This window comes from Aythya ferina (assembly GCF_964211825.1).
Source record: "Aythya ferina genome assembly, chromosome: 7".
In the NCBI taxonomy this organism is placed as follows: Eukaryota; Metazoa; Chordata; class Aves; order Anseriformes; family Anatidae; genus Aythya; species Aythya ferina.
In genome coordinates this window covers 4,248,735-4,261,094 of record NC_140302.1, presented here as the reverse complement: position 1 = coordinate 4,261,094, position 12,360 = coordinate 4,248,735, and the positions used below count along the sequence as shown (strand labels likewise).

Below are 12,360 nucleotides of genomic sequence, written 5' to 3'. Positions count from 1 at the left end.
AAATGCATTTCTGTTGGGTTTTCTCTCTGTGTAGCACAGCTGGTTTTTGTTGCTCAGATATACTTCTACACTGTATTTGGTTTCAGATTAGAGAGCATTTACTTCTTGTTTATGTAACAATTCTTATTAAAAAGATCAGTCATTTATACTTTAGAGGACTCCTATTAGAATATTTATATTATGAATTAATATCAAACCCATTTTTTTAACAAACAAGAATTTTCTTCGAAGCAAACCTTAAATTCTTCACTTAAATTTTCAAATGTGATTATCTTAAATAATCTCTTTAAATTATTGTCATAAATTCTTTTCTTAAAAAATGTTGAATAGCTAAATAAGGAACCTGTCCATCATAAATATATTTGTGCAATAATTAGATGGATTTGAAGTAGTAAGAATATTCTCTTGTATTATTGTAATGGTGACCAATAAGAATGATCAGAAGGCTGAAAAAGTAAATAGACAAGCAAAGTCTCATCACCATATTATTTTATATAGATAGATAGATAAATCATTTCAAGATCAGCTTTACTCAGAAAGTACCTCTTGTGGTTATTTTCTAAGCTTATGGTACCAGTGCGCACATTTTCCTTCTGTTTGAGTATGTGAAGCAAATAAATGTCTCAAATCAGACAGCTGCAAAGCTTAGTAGAATACATTAAATAAAGTAAATTGTTCTAATTGCTCTATAGATTGGAAAATCCCTGCTATCTTAGGTTATTCTACATTTTATCAATTGTTTCATTACCAGAATCAAAAATTAAAGCAAACTTACACAAAGATGAAACAAAAAGATAGGGCAGCTACCTAACTAGAGGCTGTAGTCAGCAATAATCTAGGATTGTCTTTTCTATTTGATAGCAATGTTTCTAATTTTTTTTCAAAACCTTAATATTGTGTAGGAAGAATTATCAGTCTGTAAAAGGAGATAACTGTTGAAGGAATTCCTCCTGCTCCTTCTTTACAGAATATATTCAGCTCTTTCCTGGAGAAGCAAAGACTGGTAATGAGTTTGAATGCAATGTAATAGAAGAAAATAAGAACTTTAAATGAGCAACCACTTACTTAGGCAACTGTTCTTTAAATAAGAACTACTTTGCTGAGCAGTACATTGTCACACAGCAGCAAAAAGTTTATCTTGGCAAAGAAGTCTCATCTCTGTCACCTTGCAGGACCTGAGACTGTCCCTTTCATGATGGAGGGCAGCTCTGCATGAGTCTGTGTGTTGTACGTGACACAGGAATGCCAGGCAGAGCTCATGAAAGAACTGGGAAGTGTTCTTCATAGCATTAACTTCTGTGCTTCTCCTCCAGCTTGTCCATTCCTTCCATAGTGGGACAGCAACCATCTTCTGGTGCCATTAGCAGTTAACTTAGCTTTTAGTCTGAGGGAGGCTGCGAGGTCCTTATGGAAGCATTTGAAGACAACTGCCCTGGAACACAGTGTGAATGTCACCAGCATGGCATGACTGACTCTGGTAAGGCATTTTTGTGGTCATGGGGGAGAGAGACACACCAAATGATGAAGGAAAGGATGAGGTTAGAAAGTGGCAGATGACATTCCCTTGGGCGTGATTTTGCCTGTTCAATTTCATTCAGTATTGGGGAAAGGGTTGGAATACAAATGAACCTACTAGTAGTATTTGTATATATACTAAGAGTTTGTTTCCTCATGAGCTCTTGGCATGCAAGTAGTACATTTAACAGTGATTCAGCTGATCATAGTAGCAGTAAATTTTTACCCTATCAAATTTATAACTACCTTAGAAAGATTCATCTAAATTTAGTAGTTTAGAATCCACTTAACAATTTTATATCCTATGATCTGTTCATGAGCTGGAACTTAAATACAAGAAAGAAAAGATTGGAATTTTGCTGTACAAGATTAAAATGAAATATTACATTTGTGTAATAACTGAGCTATTCTTTCATATTATCTTTTTTTCCGAAGAAAGCTGCTATGTACTGTAAAAACAACAACTCAACAATAAAGAAAATATTGCTTGTATTTGGTTCTAAGGCAGAAATAATTTACCAGTGTTAGTGTAAGATGCAATAAATAGTAGTATTTAATATTTAACATTGCTGTTAGTACTTAATGTTATGTTTAATATTTATATATTTTAAGAAATGTCAGAATCCCTGTTCTTACTGTTTTTATGCCAGAGGTAATAATACTGCTTGGCTTTCTTTCGTCTCTGGGAGGACTGATTTACCTAGTGTTTTGCCAGCCAGATGAAACTTTGCTAACAGCTTCGGCAGAGAAACAGCCAGCTTGACAGACCTCGTGATGGGTGGGCGTGCTGTTAAATGTTTATGCTCTCAGTGTATTCTGTATGCACTTTGTATTATGCTCTTTTAAAAAATTGGGTAACGAGGCAGTTATGGACCTACCTATTCTGGGTTTCAGATGAAAGGTACATGTATAGTTAATGGTTGATGTATGACAGACTGGAATGTAAGACAACACAGACTTCGTATTTGCTTCTTTTCGGGCAGAAATCATGTAATTATAAGGCATAAGGGAGCTTTGCAATTCTTTCAGATTTTTTTACTGGAGCTTTAGGCACAAAGTGATGAATTTATTCTGGAATAGACTGTAGTTCATTCATCTGCTCAACTTGAAGAAGCTTTTTTTTTTTAATTTTACATGAGTTTTGTTGGCTACAAAGGAAGAATAGCTTCATTATGTATTGAAATGGCTTTTTCCCGGTTGGTCTGAGAATCTGAAAATATACTATCAAATGTCACTATTTTATGTGATATATTTCACAGTTTAAAGCACAAGGTTTTTTTCAGAGTTGAAATTAAAATTGCCGACAGTAAGGAAATAAAATGATTGATGGACTGTTTACAGTTGACCAGCTGCTAATGAATTCTCATTCAATATCTTCTTGGCTTGTGCTGAAGTAATACATAAAGCAACTGCGAAAATAGCCTCAAGTTCCTAAAAGTACAAAAAAGAAAAAATTAACTTATTCTGACACTTTTGATCTATAGACTGTTATATAAGCTGTGACTCCTGTTGTTCTGGGATGATGTGATTGATGGTATCATTTTTGCTGTTTGATTGTTTACTATTTACTGACTGTTACTGTATGTTATATTTTGGCTCAAGGCAGGGAGAAAGGTTGCTTACTTTCCTTTTTTGGCCTCTGTAACCTCTTGTTCAGGTGAAGCTTTCCTGAAGGAAGGAAGAATACACTTCCTTTGAGCATGGTTGAGCATGCTCAGCTGAGATAAAGGTCAGGAGTTTCCTGAGCTGGGAACTGAGGATCTCTTGGAGGAGACTTCAGAGAAAGAAGATACTGTTTTCTCAGGATCTGGTGGGGTTTACGTACAATTTTTGCATCTCAAAAAAAAAAAAAAAAAAAAAAAAAAAAAAATCGATGAGAATACTTAGCTTGATCACCAGCTTAAAGGAAAGGGTACATGATGAGCAGGGGAGGGGATTGGCTAACTGACACTTCGACTTTTTGTATCTTTTATCCAGCAGGTCGGAGTTTTCAGTCTTTTGGAATTGTGTTGCGATACAACGTAGCTTTAGTGAGTTAAAACCTTTTTGTTTCTCATAAGGAGGACGTGGAGAAGGCTCCATTTCAGTTCTGGCCAAGAGGGGACCAGTCTCCTGTGGCTCCAAATAGCATCTTCTCAGTGACTCATTAATTAAAAGTTTTTAAATCTCTGTCTTGATGAGTTGGTTCTTTCAGTATGAAAAGGAATGAGTTGCCCTCTCATCAGATATGCTTTCAAAGTATAGGAAGAATCTCAGGTGTTCGCAGACAAGTACCTCATTGTGTGCTTGGCTCATGTGAGACAGGCCATTGCCTATCTCAAACTGTGCTACATAAAACACTCATTCATACCTCTGTTGCTTAATCTCAACCATAAAAGGGCCCAAATCCTGTAAATTTTAAAGGTCTAATCTGCTGAAGCCAATGGTGGAACATTAACTAACATTAGTGGAGACAATCATCTTGTTTCAGGTACTTAAACTCAGCTCTGTGTAATTTTCTTTAAGGAGTCTTTTCTGCTTTTTAAAGAGTGTGGTTTGTGCATGCATTTTATTGTTGCCTACATTGAAAGACACCCATGTTTATTGCAATATCTTATACTTTCTTTGAAAAATATACTTCCTATTATTTTAAAAATGTCTTGTTACTGTCCCTTGTTTATACGAATAGTGTTCTCTTTGATGTTTTCACATTTCCTCTATGCCATTTTTCTATTTTCTTTTTCTGCTGATATTCACGCTGCAAGACAGAAGAATTCCTGCTGAAGCTAAAGGAATTGCATTACTTCTGCACAGTAGAGGAGAAATTTAGGCTTGACCTAGTGTTTAAGCTAAGCAAACTAGTAGAAAAGTTGCATAAAATGTTGTGAATTCATCGTGTTTTCTTCATTCATTTTTTATCAACGTTTTGTTGCCGATGAAATTTCTGACCATAACGAGACTCTGTATGTCTCTTTGGGCCTCAAACTGTGTGTAACCACTCAGAGTCTATGCCGTTTGTCCTTGTAGGAAGCCTTATTACTCACAGGCAAATGTAATCTATCATCTTTTCCTTGAACAGTTCCCCTTTTCCCTCTACCCCAAAAGAAATCAGAAAAGATTTATAAGGTTCTGCAACCCACAAAGTCTGCTTCATCATCCTTAAATAAAGTATATCTGACTGCAAAGCTATTATTTTTATACGAATTTTGGGAGCAGAGTATTTTACCTTTTCCTGTGTGCTTTTACTAAAGGTAAAAGATTTTTTTTTGTTTTGTCAGAAGGAAACAAATGTATGTACTTTGAGGTGTCCAAACAGAATGAAGTATTCAAGCTGAAAAGATACCATCAGTTCCCATAGTAGTGTCTTCAAGGTGCTACTGTCCTATCCTTCTGATGTAACATAGCATCTTAGTTAACTTGTCTACCTCATCTGCCATGGCAGTAAAAATGTGTTGAATCTAGATGTCACCGTGTTCACTACTCTTCCCCCGGAGGATTGCATCTGATCGTTGTAAATGAACAGTTTAATTTGGGCCTTCCCATTGTCACTTTTTCTGCTTATTTGTTCATATTAATCTGTTACCGTACTGGCCAGATAATGTAGTGTTGTCAGGTTCTTTGTAGTTATTCATGGTTGGATCTTTTTGTTCAACTTTTTTGTATGCTTCTCTTACTGTTTTCTCTCCTATCTTTCCTCATTTTTGGATATTGTTCCACCCCTTCTCTTTAGATACATGTAGAATGATTTTTTTTTTTACCTAGTTGGATGTATTTCCTAAAGTTCTTGGCATAGACAGATATGTTTTTCAGTGAAATGCTGATTCATTTTTGGACAGCTTTAAAGATTATTGCTTTTCTGCCTGAGTAATAGCTATGTGGATCTCAAGAGTTGTTATTGGTAGTTAGTGCTGTTCATTCTCATTCTTAATTGCTGGTTTCCTTATTTATCTCTCCAGCACTGTCTGTCAGACAATACACTTAGAAAAGAAGCAACTCACAGGATTTCAGCTTAGTTGTCTAGTTGATGCTGCAAGTAAAAGATTTACCTTTTATAATGTTTGTTTAATTTTTTAATTATTTTCCAAGGTTACCTTTATCACTTAGTCTTGAAAACCGTGTGGTTAATGGGAGAATATGCTGCTAAAGCATAGCAGACCTCTGACTGCTTTTGATAGGCAGCATTATACATGCTCATTGTCCCTTGTATTTGGATTAATTTTCATATGAGCAATACTTCGGTGACCTTACATTTTCAAAACCTTTTTTTAGTAATTCTGTCTTCCATTTATTTTTCATTTCTCTGTGTTTCCCTAAACTCTTAGATGAAACAGGTCAATAGCAGTAACAATTGATTTTTAAGAAAGAAACTTTGATATGTTTTTTTGCCTTCTGAATCAGTTAGAAAATTGAGATGTACATGTTTGTGTATGGTGGCAATGTCTGCTTTTTCCCTGTGCTCAGTTACTCCTTCCAGTTCACGTCTATAAAGCCAGCTTTACCACTCCGAATGATTTACATTTGGATGCTGTCCTTCTGATTACTCAGATACACAAAAGTTAGTTAATACTACAAAAACTGGAAATAAAATGTTTTTCATTTGCGAGGAAGTCAGAAGTCTGTTTCATGATCAGATTGATTAATTCTGTGTCTTCAGTCTAGACTTAAATTTAATCCTTTCCATTTCTTTCTTATGTAGTGCTTTATCAGCCTGTACCTCCTTTTAAAACCCACCTTTAAATACCTTCTGTGTTAGCTCCGTATCATTTATTTTGAACATGTATTTTGTTCCTGCAACATAATTTAGTTGCATCCAAAATGCTTATATCCACTTTCTTTACATCTCTTCTCAGAAGTGACATGCAATTATTTCTGCATTTAAATCTGCATTTCAAGTTTTAGCTATCACTATGAGTCTCTTATTCTAGTAACTGTTGGATTTTTGTGGCATGAGGATTGTCTCTTCACAACTGCCCCCACCTGAAATTTTGTAGAAGAAAATCTGAAACACAAAATCTTTCAATAGGCCATTAATGCTTACTTCTGAAAGCAGAAATTAATTTGTTCTTTCTGTAAAAATAATTTGTTTTTTAATAAGATTTTTGCATATTACATGAATCAATCTTAGAATGTAAGTTAGTGTAAATCATCCAAAATAAGTTTATAATCCTGTGTTTCTTTTGCTAAAGAAGAGGTGGAAGTTCAAAAATCCTGAGCCAAAATGCACACAGGTAGAGAATAAAAGAAAGAAGAACAAGTGCCAAGGAGTCAGGCAGCAATTTACATTACACTTGTCACTTGAAATTCAAATGATGAGATTGATCCTGCGGTGCAGAACAGAAGCAGATCTTACGCTTGTTTGGGACCAGTTATCTTCAGCACAATTCCTTTTGGGTTCAAGGGGTCTTCTACAGAAACATAGCAGAAACCTTCAGGGAGAGAGTAGATTAGAAATTGCAGCATTTAAGCTAGAGAATAGATAAGACTCTTGCATAATTCTTAGGAATTATAACCTTTTAAAAATGGAAATAGAAATTAAATCAACAATGCTTAGTCAGCTTCACTAACTCCATTCCTATTTATCATTAAAAAAAAAAGTTCTAAAAATTGTGTCGGTCATTTCACATGCACTGTATCTGTCTTTTTGAAAGCCTGAAATTTTGGAAAATACCGTGCTTTATTTTGTTAGATCATCATGAGACTTTCAGTCAGTAGTATAACCTGTACAGCCGTTATCGATATAACTGGGACATCTGGGTGTAAACCTACAAAGTGTACAAATAGCAATTACAGTCATTTGGAAAACGAATTAAGGGAAAAGAGTAAGCCAATACTGGAAAGCTGCTTGTGAAGAGAAAAGGATTAATTTCTTTTCTGTTGTCAGTGTGGATGTGAGAACCAATAAAGCTTACATTGAAGTTAGGGAGATTCAGGTTAGGCATAAGGAAAAATATCCTAATAGGAAGAACAGTTAAGTGTGAACATGGATGGATGGAGATTCCATGTTCCAACCTCAAGATACTGGAGATTTCAAAAGAAATTACAGGAACACCTATCACAGTAAAGTTGATTTTACTTTTAGATAGGGCAGACATCATCTTCACCCCTTTCAGTTCCTTTTAAAACATTCTTTTTGTAAACACTTGATGAAAGTGGAGTTAGAACACTTTCTGCTGAAATCTGTTATTCATATGTATTTAAGGCTTTAGTGTGTAAACAGATGCAAAAAACCCTCCCGACCTGTGTTGTGGTAGAAAGAAAAATTTGCATGTGACTATGTTAACATATTTGTGAGTTTATATTTGCAGGATCTAGTAGTGAAGCAAAAGGCACTCGAGTCAGACAAGCTGTAGTGTGTGCTCAGTAGGCAGCAAACCTCTTCAGTTCTGGAAATTGATACCTGAAAGGTATTTAACACTTCGTTTTAACTCCAGTGCCTCAGCCCAAATAGTTTTTTTTTTATTGCATTCTCAATTGTGACAGTCAGAACTTGGAGAAAGAGGCAAAATGCAGAAGAGTAAAGAAAAAAAAGTGTCTAAATAATGCTTCAGCATTAGACAAGTAAAAAAAAAATCCCATTCCTGGATCTTACGTATGTATTTAATTATACCATTGATAACTGTATTTTTTCCCTTCCTGAAAATGAAAATAAGGCCTTTTCATATTGAAGTCTGGACTAATCATATGAGTTATAGGTTCTTTACATGTAAAGATAAAGTTAGCAACAGCAAAAGGTAGAAGACAGGAGCATCCTCATTACTAGAAAAATAAATCAGTTTCAATATTTCATTTGAATGGACAAATGAAAACAAAATGTGTCCAATACAAATGGTTCAGTTATTGTCTTTCCCTGCCTCATTTATAACACACTTTTCATAAAACTACTGAAATTATGGAAGTACATAGTGCTGGAGGGACACATCATCTGTTATTTATGAATGTTCTCATCCCTAGCTGGTGAGTTTTTGTTCTCTAAAAAGCACAGAATTAGTATATAGAAAGCCTGAATTATTTGACTTTGAAATATATTTCATTGGTGCAATTACTTCGGGATTAGATTGTAGATAGAGCTATTGCTGAATTGCATCCACCATAAAGTCTGTTTCTTAAATACAAAGTGAAAAGTACCCTCTGAAAGCTGGAAAAACTGTTCTTATGTAACTGAACATTTTCGATTCCTTCAGTGTGCCTTACAATAACATTCATTCTGTTTAGGTCATTTGACATTAATAAGGCTGTGATGTTGATCCCAAGAAATCCTATATTAATGAAACATTAACTAACACTCACTTGTAAATTACCACCATTACATGCATCGTGGCTGTAGGTGGGGTGATACTTTGAAGTGTCCACGATTACGAGTGTATTAGGTCTTTAATGGGACAGGACTGGGCATAATGAGTTCCATGTTGCAGAGCCATTTCCTGTTACACAGAAGGTGCTCCGTTGTAGCTAGCCATCTAAAGAGACAGTTTTAAGAATGATTTATTTACATACAAAATTGATGTTGATAAAGTAGACTCAAAGCTCTGTGCCATGTGGGATTTTCACAATGGTACATATTGCACTTCAGCTCCACATAAAAATTCTTAGCAAGGTTCCAGTGGCAAAATGTTAATTCCTTAGGTGTTCATTAAAATTACATTAATCATGAACTCTGATGATGTTCAAGTTGATTTATTCTGAAACTTTATAATTAAAATTAATCAGGTTCTATAATTAGAGCAGGAGAATGGAATTTGGCCTTGTTATGTTAGGATAGCACTATTAATTCACTTAAATGGTTGAGATTTTCTTAGGCATTTAGTGAGCATCTGCTTTACGTATGGATTGTACAGTCAAACCCATATAGAATGAGAGGTTCATGTATGTATTTCTGTGTTGGAAATTGTTCTGCAGTACTTTGTGAGAAAGTTTTTTAGTTTGTTCTTTTACCATTTTGATGGACTTGAGAAAGCTGAAAAATTATTCTGCTTTCTGGTGAGCTGAATCTCGGTTTTAACTCCCAGCAGGAAATCTGTGATTAAATATATAGGGTATCAGATAACATCTATGCTTTAGATGGCCAGATGGATGTTATTCAAACTACTTGGAAGTCATCAGTTTGTCATTACTAATTACATGACAATTATATTTCTTGCTCAGAAATGGAAGTGAAAAACATTTTTATCACGCTACTCTATCATTCATTGTGAGAAGAAAGAAAAGTGGTGACTTGTCTTGTCAAAGTAAATTTACTTCCTGTAGGACGTGAGTGTTAAAAAATTCACGTGGCTTCAAGGGGACTCAAAAGACTCACCGAAGGACTTACTAACACACTACCTTTAGCTCTGTGTGACCCTGGCCTACGAACTGTTGGTGTCTGAGGAGGGCGTTCTGGAGAAACACTGCAGTGTGCTTGCACCATTCTTTAGCTCTTCCTCAGGCTTCATCTTTTAGCTGCTGTTCAAGACAGCTTATCAGGCCTTGAGGTACCTTTGATGTGACTGTGTAGAACCATTATTAAGTTCTTTTGCAGATATTTATGCTTTGTTCCTGAAAATAGGGAGAGATGTTCTGGATTTTTTTGTCTTTACGTTTAAAGATCAGACTAAAATTTTTCATTAGGTGCTGTGTTACAAAGAGAAATATTCAGTCTTCCAAGAAGTTACAATGATATATTGAAAGTAGCCTCTTAAATCATTTACTGGTTTCAATTTATATTCAGCTGATAACCAGTAAACTATTGAGTGGCTGCTAGCCTTTGGAAGAGAGCCAACTTGATTCATATCTCAGCAGCCATCAAGGATGTTTAACTGATTAAAACTTCTGGAAACCGGGGCTACTCTTCAGTGTTTCAAAGTTTACCTTTTCACTAAAGGTATTTCTGCTAGACCAGTTGGGAACTAAGTAGAGCAGTTTGTATTTGACACTATACGTGATTGTGTCATTTGTTTACATTAACCATATCTGAGTAGCTACATTACTAGTAAAGCAAATTCCTTTGGTACTGGAATCCTGGCTTTATTTTTCTTGTCCATGGTGGTGTACTTGCAGAGTTCTTTTTCCATTTGTGTTTCAGTTTTTGCAGAATTTCTGTTCTCTTGTCCAGTCTGAGGATTGGAAATAACAGTAATAGGTAAAGAGTAAAGAGATCGTTGTGGTTTGTTGTATATTGTCAAATTATATATATATATGTACGCTTGTATCAGTATAAACTGCATATATATGTTATTATTACTATTATTTGTTTATGGTAGCCCCCTGGTCCCTTGCATAGTGTGTGCAAAAACTTACACTGCACATTTTGATTACTTTTTAAATTGAAATTGCCATTTTCTTTTTTTGTGTTGATGTTACTTTGGTTTGTATTTTTTTAATATACTTACATGTATTTAGGTCTCAAGACGTGATAATTTGTCAGATTAATCATAAATCTTCATCTATACCTTTTTCCTCAGATAGGACCAGATTTCAGATAATTGCACTCAACTTCCTAGTAGGTGTTTTGGCCTGGTAAACTGCTTTACAACCACAGTCCACTGATGGATGGTGTAAGTTGTTGCTTGTTGATTTATGTTGAAAATTGGCTATTTTATTTTTTTTTTTTACCATTATTATTTATTGATTGATAGAGGTTACACTATTCATCAGTTTGTATTTTTCAAGCATAATAAGTTTGCCTAGTTCTCTTGATAAAATGCTTTGCCAAGGTCTGGTGGTATCACTTGACTGAGATTGATACTGTTAGCTACCTCTATTTCTGTTTTATGCATCTTATTTCAAAGGGAAATGCTATATGAAAGTGGCCTTCTGTAAATAAATATTTGACCCTACACCTACAGGTTCAGCCTGCTTTCTTCTTGCAAATTTATAGCTTATAGCACTGTTCTTTTTTCTACATCTGATAGGTCTTTGTTTAGACCGCGTAACTGAAGCATTTAGTATTTCCGTGTGCTTTGAGTCAGCATATAGCTGGCAACAATCTCTTTGAAAGTCAATGTGCATACACCTAAAGCAGGACCTAAAGAGTAAGTCCTTGTTAGCTGTATGCAGATTATTTTTCTTTAATATAATTTAGGGAAGGTACCTACCTGTCATCTAATGTCCTTGTAGACATACATCTTGCTGAGAATAGCAAGTTTCAAATTGATGCTGTCCATGAAAAAAACGGTATCCAGTGATGCTTACAGAAATGCATGTTTTATCTCTCTATGTTGGGGTGGATATTCTGCTTCTTTCACTTAGTTTGTTCAGCATTGAGAAGAGGAGATGAGGGGAGGCCTCATGGCGGCCTGCAGCTGCCTCACGAGGGGAGCGGAGGGGCAGGCGCTGAGCTCTGCTCTCTGGGGACAGCGACAGGACCTGAGGGAACGGCACGGAGCTGGGACAGGGCAGGGTGAGGCTGGGGGTTAGGGAAAGATTCTGCACCCAGAGGGTGGTGAGGCACTGGGACAGGCTGCCCAGGGCAGTGGTCATGGCACCGAGCCTGTCCGAGTTCAAGAAGGGTTTGGACAATGCTCTCAGACACATGGTCTGAGTTTTAAGTGGTCCTGTGCAGAGCCAAGAGTTGGACTCAGTGATCTTTGTGGTCCCCTCCGACTCAGGATATTCTGTGATTTAAGCCCAAGGATGCTCTGTGTGTCTGTCCGAGCACTGAAGAGAAATAGTTGAGGTCAAAGAGTGGCCCAGCAGGGTTAGAAAGCCTGAAATTCTGCCCAGGGAAGTGGTGGAGTCACCATCCCTGGAAGTCTTTAAAAGACCTTTAGATGTAGAGCTTAGGGATATGGTTTAGTGGGGACTGTTAGCGTTAGGTCAGAGGTTGGACTCGATGATCTTGAGGTCTCTCCCAGCCTAGAAATTCTGTTTCTGTAAAAATTGATAGCACTA

The 12,360-nt window shown here is 36.0% G+C and overlaps 1 protein-coding gene across 8 annotated transcripts in view; it reads left to right on the top strand.

The window, feature by feature from the left end:
* CTNNA3 (catenin alpha 3) overlaps positions 1 to 12,360 on the top strand; it is a 468,549-nt gene that overhangs the window by 113,330 nt on the left and 342,859 nt on the right. Inside the window, exon 8 of one of the 8 annotated variants that reach the window (XM_084526479.1) lies at positions 1,314 to 1,632. The exons of the other annotated variants lie outside the window; for them this stretch is intronic. Coding sequence (XP_084382605.1) covers positions 1,314 to 1,364 — 51 coding nt within the window. The 3' untranslated portion in view covers positions 1,365 to 1,632. Of the gene's footprint in view, positions 1 to 1,313; positions 1,633 to 12,360 lie in introns of those variants that run through there. 8 annotated transcript variants of the gene reach the window in all.